This window comes from Cynoglossus semilaevis, chromosome 1, assembly GCF_000523025.1.
Source record: "Cynoglossus semilaevis isolate Cse_v1.0 chromosome 1, Cse_v1.0, whole genome shotgun sequence".
NCBI classification, from domain to species: domain Eukaryota; kingdom Metazoa; phylum Chordata; class Actinopteri; order Pleuronectiformes; family Cynoglossidae; genus Cynoglossus; species Cynoglossus semilaevis.
Window position 1 is genome coordinate 19,737,084 of NC_024307.1, and position 12,135 is coordinate 19,749,218.

Below are 12,135 nucleotides of genomic sequence, written 5' to 3' on the forward strand. Positions count from 1 at the left end.
AAGGAAGATCGATCAATCATCCTTGTCCAAACCTGGTAAGAAGGACAAGTACGTCACGTCTGGTTAAAATCACACGTTCCCTGAGAAATAAACAAGCACATTCTTCATGCCTACACACACGTAGGCAAGCCTGCAGGTGAAGTTACGTAAGAAAAACAACTCTGTGTAGCACAAGCAGTTCTTTTGCACATAATCAATAAATTTCCATTCAGTGTAAACACAAATAAAATATTTTCATACACATTCATTTTGGTTTTATTTTTTAGGTGACTATAGACAAATCTGCCAAAACAAGTGCATTTTAAAACATACCGACATGGCCCAACAGGTTACCTTATTTATATTTTGTCACTTTGTTTTGAGTTATTTTTATCAGTTTTTATGTACAATTGGATTGAAGAGGGGGAAACATGTTCATATTTGTAAAAACAAAACAAAACATGTGCATCTTGACAAGCCTGTAATTCTGTAATCAAAGTGTAACAAAGGGGTAGACAACGTGGTTACAATGTTTGTATTTTTAGCATTACAAATTACTTTACAAGAATGGGCGTGTTATGTTCATGAGGACAAATTGAGGTTCCTTCCAGTATGAAACCCAATCGAACCTAACTCTATTTCCTTGTATCTTTAATACCTGTTTAGGGAAGGTAACAGATTCTACTTATTTCCTGTTTAGGGAAGGTAACAGATTCTACATGTTTTGTTATGTTTTTTCTTCATACATATAAACGTGCTGCTTGCAGACATTAAACTCATTTCATTGTATTGTTACTGTGATGTTTGTAAATTGTGTCTGTTCCTCAAAGATGCAGACGATAAATGACTGATAACTGGTGTGACATCAGGAGGACTGGAGGAACGTTTAATCCAGGTCTGCCCAAAAAGTACATCGGGATCTACCAGTAGATCCCAAAGGGAGTGCTGGTAGATCCTGATCAAGCTATAATGCTTGAACGTTAGACTTTGATTTGATTTTTTTTTTAACAACCACGCCTTTGACAGGCTGCTCTTCACCGCCTATCCAGTTTTTCTGCATGTCTTTGAACTTAGTGCCGAGACCGGCGTTACAGGGCTCAATTTAAACGTCAGTTCCTACCTGCCAACAGTTAAACAACTTCGGTGAACACTGGAGCAAGACCATTCAAATGTATCCAGGAACAGATAAGTTACTTGTTGTAAGTTTAGTCATTTGCTCACTCGTTGTTTGTGATTAGCTAATTATTTGGCCTGAGCTTTAAATGCCAAAATATAGAACATCATTGACATTTTCCATAGACAAAAAAGAAAAAATACAGAAAGAGGAAAAATAGCCTTATTTGAACATTTTAAAACTGAAGTAAATGAATGTCTTGAACTAGGGCAGGACTGTGGAGACTAAGACTGATGGTCTATTACTGTTAAGCCTTAGAGGAGCAGGAACTAGACATTGGTACCAGCTATGATCTGGATGTGTTTTATTACAATGCAAAGGAGCTAATTTACATACAGTACATTTGAATTCTATATTTATATATGCAGCATTTTAGCAAGCTGTAACTTTGTTGAGACCCATACTCCGGGCATGAGAGCTGTTTGTTTTGTTTGTTTTGTATCTTTTATTTATCTACACTAACCCAATTTAAATCCAGCTGGCATGGCAACCTGCAGAGGACTCAGAGGACTCAGAGGACAGCTGATGTTTTATGGACTTCTTATGACCACATTTCTAATGATGTTGCATCGCTATGGGCAGAACATTTCGAAGGAACTGAAAGGTAAATTCTACATATTTTTTTTATTCATATTTGATCATAATTGAAACCCAAATGATTTGAAAGAGTTTAAATTCAGTAACCATTAGCTGTAAAAACAGAAAAGTTTGACAAAAAATGAGAGATCCTTCCTTCGTGAGTTAAGTGTAGCAATTTATTATAACTGTCATACTGTCAGGCTGTAAAAAGCTCTAAACATTAGTTGTGTTGAGGGATGTGAACCGTTTTTCCTTTATATAATAGGAGCTTGCTCAATATTGTATGGGTCACAAAAATAAGGAATTTAATCAACATTAATATTTTAGTTATATATATATATATTAGTAATATATGGTATAATTTAAATTATGTTGTTGTCTGTATAAGTTTGATGTACAAAATTTACCAGCTCTGCCTGAGATGGATTTAAAGAAAAAATATGCTGTTTTCTGAAAAATCAAATCAAAATGCACTCTGCATTATAATAACTAAATAGTTATCTAAAACACTTTTGTTACACTTTGCCTTGTTTTTCTACACAGAAAAAAGAATATTTCAAGTACAGGAGGAGAGAAAGCAAAGGATAAAAGAAGTTTGTGATGGTGACAAAATCAACTTTTATAAGCAATACATCATGGATGACAAGCCTTATCACCACCTCCTGGTGGATGACATGCATGGTCTAATCTACTGTTATGTTCCCAAGGTCAGAAAACACACACACACAAAGAATTTCAACAAATACCTACATTCTTATCTATCTGTCTGTCTGTCTATCTGTCTATCTATCTATCTATCTATCTATCTATCTATCTATCTATCTATCTATCTATCTATCTATCTATCTATCTATCTATCTATCTATCCATCCATCCATCCATCCATCCATCCATCTATCCATCCATCTATCCATCCATCTATCTATCTATCTATCTATCTATCTATCTATCTAATATTGAAATTAAAATTAATAAGCTGTGCTGTCCTGCTTGAAAAGCTCCATCCCTCCATCCCCCTTTTTAACTTTATATACTCTGGGTCTTGTTTTCATCTCCAGGTGGCCTGCACCAACTTGAAGAGAATCATGCTAGTGTTGAAAAATGGTGAGCCTTATGAAGATCCAGCAAATATAAGTATAAATGTCCACAACAAGCTTCCCCGACTGACCACATTCTCCAAAAATGAGATCCAGGTCCGTACACAAAGTCATTTCACAGGTCCTTATACATCAGTTTTCCCTTAAGCCACTGCACATATTTCACAATTTTCTAAGATTTACCACTTAATATAAACCCTGAGCCTGTTGAGATGAACACAAAGCTGATATACTTGCAGGAACTGAAAAAGATACGTACAAAAGTCTTCAATGACAGCTCTGGCTCTCTTTAACTAGTCATGGCAGTCATGCTTAAAAATGGAAGGCTGTGGTAAATGGGTGCAGGGCTGAAAAAGCTCTAATTATCTGCAGTAAATAAGTTTCAAAGCAAATGAAGTTCAGTAGTTTTCAGTGGTAAAACCTGACACTCCTCATGGCACGCTTATTACGGATGGATTTTGAAAAATAATAATAATAATAAAAAAAATTTGAATATTTGTTTCTTTGTCTTGTCAAAAACAGGCCAAGCTGAAGCACTACACCAAATTCCTGTTTGTCCGAGACCCATTTGTTCGTCTCATTTCTGCCTACAGAGACAAATTTGAGAGACTTGATGAGCACTTCTACACCTTGTATGGGCGCATCATCTTGCATCTATTTGGCAACTCTCCTTTTCCGCCGAAACATTTGAATGATGCCATAAGATTAGGACTGAACATCTCCTTTCACAACTTCATTAAATACCTCTTGGACTCACGGACGGAAAAGAAACAGCCATTTGAACCACACTGGAGACAGATGTACCGCTTGTGTCACCCTTGTCAAATAGAGTAAGATCACATACAATGCCTTAAATCAGTACTTCTCAAATAGTGTGGCGTAACCCCTGGGGCGGGGCGCGGTGAGGTGCCGGGGAGGCGTGTGGCGCATGTGGGGTGTCCAGTGGAATGTAGCACACTGGACATAAGTGTACCACTGCTATAATGCTTGATTGATAAGAAGCCTCCAGTCACTAGGTGGCAGCAACTCAAACAGTGGTTTGTACAGATAAAAAATATACATGTTATCAGGTTCTCAATAGTATTTGCAGGGGTGTGGTTCGGAAGGTTGTGGGGGGTCAGGTGGAGGGGCGTGAAAACATTTCTGCCCCAAGTGGGTGTGGGGGGGACAGAAAATAATTGAGAAACAACTGCCTCAAATGTGCAAAAAGCTTTTTTGTTTCTTATGGAGTATGACACTAGCTTCCACTATGCTCCTCAGGTATGATTTCATTGGACATCAGGAGACTCTGCAGGAGGACGTTCAATGTCTGCTCCAGGTCTTGAAGCTGCAGGATGACCTCAAGGTCCCGCCTTCTTATGACAACGTGACGTCCCTTGACTCTGTGCAGAGCTGGTTCAGAACAGTGCCTCTAAAGGACAGGAGGAAACTCTACAAGCTCTATGAGAAAGACTTTATGCTTTTTGGCTACAGAAAACCAGATGAGCTCTCAACAGATTGATGATTGTAACTTTAGATTTTCAAATATTTGTTTAACAAATCTTTTCTTTAATACATTTTGATGTACATTTTCTAAACAAATAAAGAAAATCGCAACCTATGGACAAAAGTTATGAATACAAAAATTCATATATATAATAAGGCTTTTGAACCCCCATCATTAGAATTGAAGCATAAGGTTGGCTATTTAATGGCACTTTGACCATATGTTCACCAGGTATAAGAAGACAATGTTGCAAAGCTATACAAACTCACCATACAGTCGGCGCCCCTGGCGTCATCTGTTATTGTTGTTACACCATAATACTGTTTCCCCAGTCATTTTAAAGATCACAAAATGCTTCTTTCACCCCTGTCCCCTGAAAGAGCTATCAAAAGCTATTAACCACATCAAGGGGACAGTCATGGGGCAGTTGGACCAGTGTGTCTCTGTCACCCAGACAACCAGCCAGTTTTACCACATTGCCACAGTAATCTCTCCGGTCTATCAACATATTTTGAAGGTGAAGCAGTAGGGCTGAGTGCAATTAAAGCTACATTATGTCCACAGTCAAAACCCTTCGACAGTGTTCAATGGACTCAGCGGAATAATCATGATATTAGTCCAAAAAGGTAAGACACTTGGTCGTTCATTTATTAAATAATGAGGTTATTTAGTCGCTGGTCTCTTTGTTTCTTCATTCACTTGTTGTTGTTTTACGCTCTTTGTTCCTGGTGTGATTATACACATACATACCTGTGTGTATATATGTTTGAGCACACACACACATACTGTACACACACACACGTATTTATATATATAAGTTTACATATCTAAATACACATTTTAAAGAAATTGTAGCGTTCTTTCAAACCTGTGTTTTCTTTGACGATAGTATAAACTGAGAACACATAACTCCAACTTCCATGGCACTATGCAGAGGACTTCTGAGATTGCTGTCTTATGGACTGCTAATAAGCAGTATTCTCATCATGTTGCCATATTACGGGTGGGACATTTCTCAACAACTAAGAGGTATAGTGTGTTTTTGTGGACATGTGTGTGTTACTGTACATGCATTTACATTCCCTATATTCTCTGTATATACCAACGACCTGTGTATGGCTTGTAGCCCTGGTGGAAGACCCCTATGTTATGACTTAAACATTTGCTACAGCAACTTAGTAACTGCGAAGAATTATAGCATTCCTCTTTTTTCCACTGCAGCAAAAAAGATGCTCCAGGTACAAGAGGAGAGGAAGCAAGTGATGAGAGACTTTTGTGAGAATGAAAAAAAGTTACATTTAGAATATTTGAGGAGCAGCATGCTCCAAAACTTTATTGTCGACGATGCCCACGGACTGATCTACTGTTCCATTCCCAAGGTAACACACACAAACACACACACACACACACACAAACACACACACACACACACGTGTTCGTTTCTACTTCCTTCTTGATTGTTTCCATTTTCTCACACACAAACACTGAGGGAAATGAAATACAGTACCACAAAATAAATCAACTTAATCGCAGTAGACTTAAAGTCCTGTAAGGGAACTTGTTGACATGAGATCAACTAAATCAATGATATTTTCTCGTTGATACCAATACAGCCATCGTGTCAACCTGCTCCCCGAATAAGGTTTGTGTCAAGAACCAAATTAGGCCATAACCCCCCCCCCCTTGAAAAACGATACTAGTCACTGTGATTGTTAACTGAAACCACAAAGACAACAGAGGACTGCCTGTAAAACAACTTGTTTCACAGCTTGTTTGGAAACTGGCTCACATTGCTCGGCTGCGCCTCTTTTTTTCTGATAGCTTTCTAGCACTAGCATGCACCTGCGAGCATACAGATACCTGTTTAACACATAAACACTGATCCCTTATTTTGTGTGTGTTCAAGCGACTTTTTTGTGCGATCAAGTGACTTTAACAGCATCGTTGCCCTGTGACTGAGGCCAGCTGCTGTATAACCACAAAAAAAAACTGTCCAGGTCCGTTGAACTCTAACCTGCCTATTTATTCGGCTACCTTTTAGGTAGAAATATATCATAAACTACAAATCCAGAGCACAGACCAACTCTGGGAAAAACCACAGGTTTTACTTGGTAATGTTTGTAGAGCATCTGTACAAAGTTAAGTGTTATTTCTGTCATAAACTAAACCAAGACAACCATAACTCCATAATAAGTGCACAATTGATATTTAAACTATTTTAAACATGTGCCTAGTTTTTCTTTTTTTTTTCTTTGTTATACGTCATATGACAAACCACTGTGAATTCACTAAATAAATACAGCAACAGTTGCATACCACAGCGTGTCAGAAAGACAACATAACAGAACATATCAGATTCCTGGGATTTCTGTTCTCAACCCCTTAATATGAATCCATTATTAGTAGAGTCCCTGTTTTTGTTTGTTTGTTTGTTAAAAGACAGCACTTGTTTGCACTATATTGACAAAGTGACAAATGCATGACTTAAACCTTAATGGTTGTTAATTCTTGCTGTTGTTCTATGTACAGGTGGCAAGTAGCAACTTGAAAAGACTCATGTTCATCCTAGGAAAGGGTGAGCCATTCGATGACCCTAGACAGATAACTGGATACATCCATAACAAACTTCCTCTTCTGAGTATGTTCTCAAGAACTGAGATCAAGGTCAATCATTCATAAGACACTCACATTTGTTTCTGGATACGTCAGTCAATGATCACTTCAATAACCTGAAATTTCTTCTGAATTAAGGCCAAGCTGAAGCACTACACAAAGTTCATGTTTGTCAGAGATCCCTTTGTTCGTCTTATCTCTGCCTACCGAGACAAATTTGGGAGACAAAATGAGCCCTTTTATAAAACACATGGGCAAAATATTCTCCGTCTCTATGGTAATGTAACACGTCTACCAAGGACAATGGACCAGGCCTTTGCATTAGGCATTCATATCACATTTTACAACTTTATCCAATACCTGGTGGACCCACTGACTGAAAAGAGAGTGCCCTTTGAACCTCACTGGAGACAGATGCACCGCTTGTGTCACCCCTGCCTCATACAGTAAGACCCCTGGTGTCTAAGCTTTTGACATGTTTTTGACAAGTTTCACAGGTTGACCATGTTCCTGTAATTCTTAGGTATGACTTCATTGGTCATCAAGAGACCCTACAAGAGGATGTGGAACATCTGCTAAATATACTTAAGGTTCCCAGCAACATACAAATCCCCTCTTCGTATCACAACCTGACATTCACCGATTCTGTGGAAAGCTTTTTTCAAACAGTGCCTCTAAAGGACAGGATAAAACTGTACAAACTCTATGAATCGGACTTCAAAGTTTTTGGATACAGAATGCCAGATGAACTGCTGAAAGAATGAGAAGAAACCAAGTCCTTTTTTTTTCATTCTATTTGAGCAACGTTCATATCAAGTCACAAACTGTGTGTGTCAAATATTTAAAATAATTGTATTTATCGACACAGAATATGCCAGCTGTGCATTTGCTAACCTAAACATTGGCTATTCACTGGGTGGCAGCAGATGCCTATAAAAATTCCTAACGGCTGTTCTTGCAGGTCTAATTCCATTATGAGCCACAGGGTGGTGCAGTATGACGCATTATTCAAGCACTAAACGTTGCATTATATACACGAGGCAGATGGGTTTCCCAGTATCTAAGGTGAATTAGTCCGAAGAATCTGTATCCACCGTTCTGTTCTCTGACATTTTGTTGTACTGACGCTGCCACAGCGAGTAAATTGTAGAGCAAAAGAGCACATATTAAAGACAAGTTTAAAACTGCATCTGTGGAAACCAATGGCACATTACTGCAAACTGCTCAGTCTTTCCTTTAGTCATTCATTCCCTACAACTTTAGATGGTGACAGGTGCAGGTGAAGACATTTCCATATTAGTGAAGACAAGGGAAACTCTATACGGTAGTCTTACGATAACAGCCACAGCAGAAGCCCTGGCAACAGTGCAACAGGAGCATCAGGGCATGCCAATGACAACTGACACATCAAAAAGCTACACATACATAAAAACAGGGCTGGGCAAACTTCTTGGCCACATTGGCCACATTGGGTCCTACTCCCTGGTACATCTATGGCAAAGGCAATCACCAACTGACTCTTTACAATATAAATCAAATTTACTGTTGCTCTGATATTTTTGTAGTCCGTTTATCTTCTTTAGAAAACTTCTGTGTTGTATGAAGACAAAATGCTGTTGGGGAAGTTCCTTGATATGTTTGCGGAAAGTCACAAGAACAAGACAGGAAAAAGGTACCAAGTGTTTAATCTCTGCAGAGAAGAAGTGAAACTAAACCTTAACCTAAACCTTGTAATAACACATACAGAATCCAACAGCAATGGTAACCAAGTAGAGAAGCCACACATTTTTTCTGGTGACAGTGCATCACAAACAGGATATGTATAAGTGGAACAGGACTTTCTTTGGTCCTATTGTGTCTCTGATTCAATATTGACTGCTGCATTACGCTGTAAGGTCTTGTTTGTTTCTGTGCGCACATCAAACAGCAACTCCTTCTAATAGTAGTATAACAGGACTAACCCTCAGATAAAGATGTCCATGTGATGTTCTGTTCGGCCACTGTTTGATATTACAACATATAGTGTATTTGCAGAAAGAAGACTTTAAGATTAAGGAAGAAACATATTGATGCGGCACTTGGGAATTGAACACTACAGAGAAGAAACGAAAGAAGTGTGGGGATTGTGTGCAGTGGCACTCCCCATTGGCTGCCACGTTGTACTGAATTCTGGAAGGACAAGTGGCAGGACAGTAATTCAGCAGTTTGTAGAGATCACTTAGGACAAATGATGAAGATGTTTTAAAAAAGCTGAGAACACTTTTAAATGATATTCGTTAAGCTCCTCACACTTGGTGTGGTGTCTCACCACAATGCTGCAGCATGGCAGTCCCATCACAGGAGGGCGCTAGCTAGCCTAGCTTGTCTTACGCATGAGTGGACACACTAGGACATACAGGTCAAACTCAAGGCCCGGGGGCTAAATGTGGCCCGCCAAGCCCTTTTGTGTGGCCCGCGGGAGCTTAAATAGCATTTAGTAAAGTCCATGCAGCAGAGTTTCATAACCTGAGAACTCTTTTAGACTCTATTCTGTTTGTGTCTGAATGACTGACATATTATTTTAAAATATTGTCAGATTATCTTTAAATAAAGAAAGTAAATGGATATGACAGGATTAGTTTGAATGAAGTAAATTATTAAAAATTAAGCACATTTTTTCAATGTGTCCCACTGTTGCACGGTACCAAATGACCTATGGACTGGTACTGGTCCGCGGACAGGGGTTGGAGACCACTGATCTATGCAATCTTCCAGTTACAACTGGCCCTTTAAGGGGAACTGAATTGATGATGTGGCCCCCGGTGAAAATGAGTTTGACACTCCTCCACTAGGAGGACGGAATGAAACAACAACATCCCCACATCCTGTAGCATTCACCAACCTCCAAACATGACGTTAAGGTTTTAACCAGAATCGGACAAAGTTAGGCACCATCATACTGGGTCTGGAGTCAATATTGACTGATACACCTCTCCAAATAAATTCTTGTTTCTCTTGTCTTCATCGGTCAACATCAATTATCAGTCATGGATTAAAAAACCTCTGTTGCATTCAAACAACAGGTGTTTGAACTGAACTTCACTGTCGCAATCTGTGCTTCAAAAGACTTGGACGCAAGGTAAGGGAATAAACAAGAAATTCTTTGTACTATGGAAGTAAATGGAAGAGGAAACACATTCTTATTTTTTTTAATCTAATAAAACTGTGTGATTATTTTATTATTTATAATATTTACTTCTATTACCATAAATCAGGACATTGTGCATCTTTTTGCCATGGCAGCCCCACGTCTGTCTGTGCTGTCATATGGACTTTTCATTTCCAGTTTTCTCACAATGTTTTACTTGTATCAATGGGACACGCCGCAAAGGCTGAGAGGTAAAGTGTGCTATTCCTATATATAAGTTGACTTACAATTCATATTTCTGTTGCATTGGGTAAATAAGACGTGAAGTAGATTTGTAAACTTATTTTGAAATCATTTTTTATTTTTTTCTACCAGCAATGCTATCAATTGATAGTAAAAAGATATATCCTTTTTCTTCCAGAAATGAGGATGGATTTGGTTCAGGAGGAGAGAAAGCAGCTGATAAGAGAAGTGTGTCATGGTGACAAAGAAGCTCTTTTAGAAAAAGAAATTGGCTACAACAAGTATCACCACCTAATAGTCGATAACGCGCACGGTATCATCTACTGTTTCGTTCCCAAGGTACAACACATACACACACATACACCCACTCGTTTCAGGGGTTTTCCACAGCAGAAAGCAGAAGAGAACATTTCATTGTGTGTGTGTGTGTCTACTGTATGGCTATAGTGAAAATAAAGAGACTTAATTGGAATTGAAACATTGTGTTTACAGGTGGCCTGCACTAATTTGAAAAAATTCATGCTCATCCTGAAAAAGGGAGAGCCATATGGTGATCCAGGAAATGTCACTGAAGATGTCCACACCAGCGGTGCCATCACCTTTCTAAGCTCGTTGCCAAAACACGAGATTGCGGTAATTAGTACCTAACACCCAGGACAAAGTTAGGCACCATCATACTGGGTCTGGAGTCAATATTGACTGATACACCTCTCCAAATAAATTCTTGTTTCTCTTGTCTTCATCGGTCAACATCAATTATCAGTCATGGATTAAAAAACCTCTGTTGCATTCAAACAACAGGTGTTTGAACTGAACTTCACTGTCGCAATCTGTGCTTCAAAAGACTTGGACGCAAGGTAAGGGAATAAACAAGAAATTCTTTGTACTATGGAAGTAAATGGAAGAGGAAACACATTCTTATTTTTTTTAATCTAATAAAACTGTGTGATTATTTTATTATTTATAATATTTACTTCTATTACCATAAATCAGGACATTGTGCATCTTTTTGCCATGGCAGCCCCACGTCTGTCTGTGCTGTCATATGGACTTTTCATTTCCAGTTTTCTCACAATGTTTTACTTGTATCAATGGGACACGCCGCAAAGGCTGAGAGGTAAAGTGTGCTATTCCTATATATAAGTTGACTTACAATTCATATTTCTGTTGCATTGGGTAAATAAGACGTGAAGTAGATTTGTAAACTTATTTTGAAATCATTTTTTATTTTTTTCTACCAGCAATGCTATCAATTGATAGTAAAAAGATATATCCTTTTTCTTCCAGAAATGAGGATGGATTTGGTTCAGGAGGAGAGAAAGCAGCTGATAAGAGAAGTGTGTCATGGTGACAAAGAAGCTCTTTTAGAAAAAGAAATTGGCTACAACAAGTATCACCACCTAATAGTCGATAACGCGCACGGTATCATCTACTGTTTCGTTCCCAAGGTACAACACATACACACACATACACCCACTCGTTTCAGGGGTTTTCCACAGCAGAAAGCAGAAGAGAACATTTCATTGTGTGTGTGTGTGTCTACTGTATGGCTATAGTGAAAATAAAGAGACTTAATTGGAATTGAAACATTGTGTTTACAGGTGGCCTGCACTAATTTGAAAAAATTCATGCTCATCCTGAAAAAGGGAGAGCCATATGGTGATCCAGGAAATGTCACTGAAGATGTCCACACCAGCGGTGCCATCACCTTTCTAAGCTCGTTGCCAAAACACGAGATTGCGGTAATTAGTACCTAACACCCAAAAGGAGGTCAGGTTCATTTTGTAGTGGATTTAATTAAAATAGTATAAGTGGATTTTTGTGCTCTTTTTCTTTC

The 12,135-nt window shown here is 38.5% G+C and overlaps 4 protein-coding genes across 6 annotated transcripts in view; all 4 read left to right on the forward strand.

Annotated features, from left to right (window-relative positions):
* The first annotated feature begins 999 nt into the window (after positions 1-999).
* Positions 1,000-4,401, forward strand: LOC103383930 (carbohydrate sulfotransferase 12-like). Of its 2 annotated transcripts, XM_017032718.2 has the most exons (6): positions 1,000-1,178; positions 1,632-1,757; positions 2,276-2,439; positions 2,791-2,925; positions 3,352-3,659; positions 4,090-4,401. In XM_017032718.2, exons 2-6 carry the CDS (start codon positions 1,637-1,639, stop codon positions 4,328-4,330), a joined length of 969 nt encoding a protein of 322 aa, XP_016888207.1. In that variant the 5' UTR covers positions 1,000-1,178; positions 1,632-1,636; the 3' UTR covers positions 4,331-4,401. The 2 variants fall into 2 exon arrangements, with proteins under 2 accessions (XP_016888207.1, XP_024916687.1); XM_025060919.1 differs by lacking the exon at positions 1,000-1,178 and having other exon boundaries at positions 1,206-1,757.
* A 470-nt stretch (positions 4,402-4,871) lies between these two features.
* On the forward strand, positions 4,872-8,492 carry LOC103383942 (carbohydrate sulfotransferase 12-like). The gene is made up of 6 exons (XM_008317289.2): positions 4,872-4,941; positions 5,205-5,344; positions 5,537-5,694; positions 6,845-6,979; positions 7,067-7,374; positions 7,452-8,492. Exons 2-6 carry the CDS (start codon positions 5,236-5,238, stop codon positions 7,690-7,692), a joined length of 951 nt encoding a protein of 316 aa, XP_008315511.1. The 5' UTR covers positions 4,872-4,941; positions 5,205-5,235; the 3' UTR covers positions 7,693-8,492.
* A 969-nt stretch (positions 8,493-9,461) lies between these two features.
* The window catches only part of LOC103384215 (carbohydrate sulfotransferase 12-like), a 4,350-nt gene continuing 1,676 nt past the window's right edge, over positions 9,462-12,135 (forward strand). Inside the window, exons 1-7 of the mRNA XM_025061146.1 lie at positions 9,462-10,306; positions 10,477-10,637; positions 10,791-10,940; positions 11,100-11,155; positions 11,363-11,415; positions 11,586-11,746; positions 11,900-12,047. Of these exons, the coding sequence (XP_024916914.1) occupies positions 10,204-10,306; positions 10,477-10,637; positions 10,791-10,940; positions 11,100-11,155; positions 11,363-11,415; positions 11,586-11,746; positions 11,900-12,047 (832 nt within the window). The 5' untranslated portion in view covers positions 9,462-10,203. The remainder of the gene's footprint in view (positions 10,307-10,476; positions 10,638-10,790; positions 10,941-11,099; positions 11,156-11,362; positions 11,416-11,585; positions 11,747-11,899; positions 12,048-12,135) is intronic.
* LOC103383951 (carbohydrate sulfotransferase 12-like) lies at positions 10,966-12,129 on the forward strand. Of its 2 annotated transcripts, none has more exons than XM_008317300.3 (4): positions 10,966-11,155; positions 11,292-11,415; positions 11,586-11,746; positions 11,900-12,129. In XM_008317300.3, exons 2-4 carry the CDS (start codon positions 11,313-11,315, stop codon positions 12,053-12,055), a joined length of 420 nt encoding a protein of 139 aa, XP_008315522.1. In that variant the 5' UTR covers positions 10,966-11,155; positions 11,292-11,312; the 3' UTR covers positions 12,056-12,129. The 2 variants fall into 2 exon arrangements, with proteins under 2 accessions (XP_008315522.1, XP_016892918.1); XM_017037429.2 differs by having other exon boundaries at positions 11,320-11,415.

Coding starts and splice junctions, on each gene's coding strand:
- LOC103383930 (XM_017032718.2), top strand. CDS start 1,637: ATGGCAACCTGCAGAGGACTCAGAGGACTCAGAGGACAGCTGATGTTT. Junction 1,758..2,275: donor CATTTCGAAGGAACTGAAAG/GTAAATTCTACA, acceptor TTTTCTACACAG/AAAAAAGAATATTTCAAGTA. Junction 2,926..3,351: donor TCTCCAAAAATGAGATCCAG/GTCCGTACACAA, acceptor TGTCAAAAACAG/GCCAAGCTGAAGCACTACAC.
- LOC103383942 (XM_008317289.2), top strand. CDS start 5,236: ATGGCACTATGCAGAGGACTTCTGAGATTGCTGTCTTATGGACTGCTA. Junction 5,345..5,536: donor CATTTCTCAACAACTAAGAG/GTATAGTGTGTT, acceptor TTTCCACTGCAG/CAAAAAAGATGCTCCAGGTA. Junction 5,695..6,844: donor TCTACTGTTCCATTCCCAAG/GTAACACACACA, acceptor TTCTATGTACAG/GTGGCAAGTAGCAACTTGAA.
- LOC103383951 (XM_008317300.3), top strand. CDS start 11,313: ATGGCAGCCCCACGTCTGTCTGTGCTGTCATATGGACTTTTCATTTCC. Junction 11,416..11,585: donor CACGCCGCAAAGGCTGAGAG/GTAAAGTGTGCT, acceptor TTTTTCTTCCAG/AAATGAGGATGGATTTGGTT. Junction 11,747..11,899: donor TCTACTGTTTCGTTCCCAAG/GTACAACACATA, acceptor TTGTGTTTACAG/GTGGCCTGCACTAATTTGAA.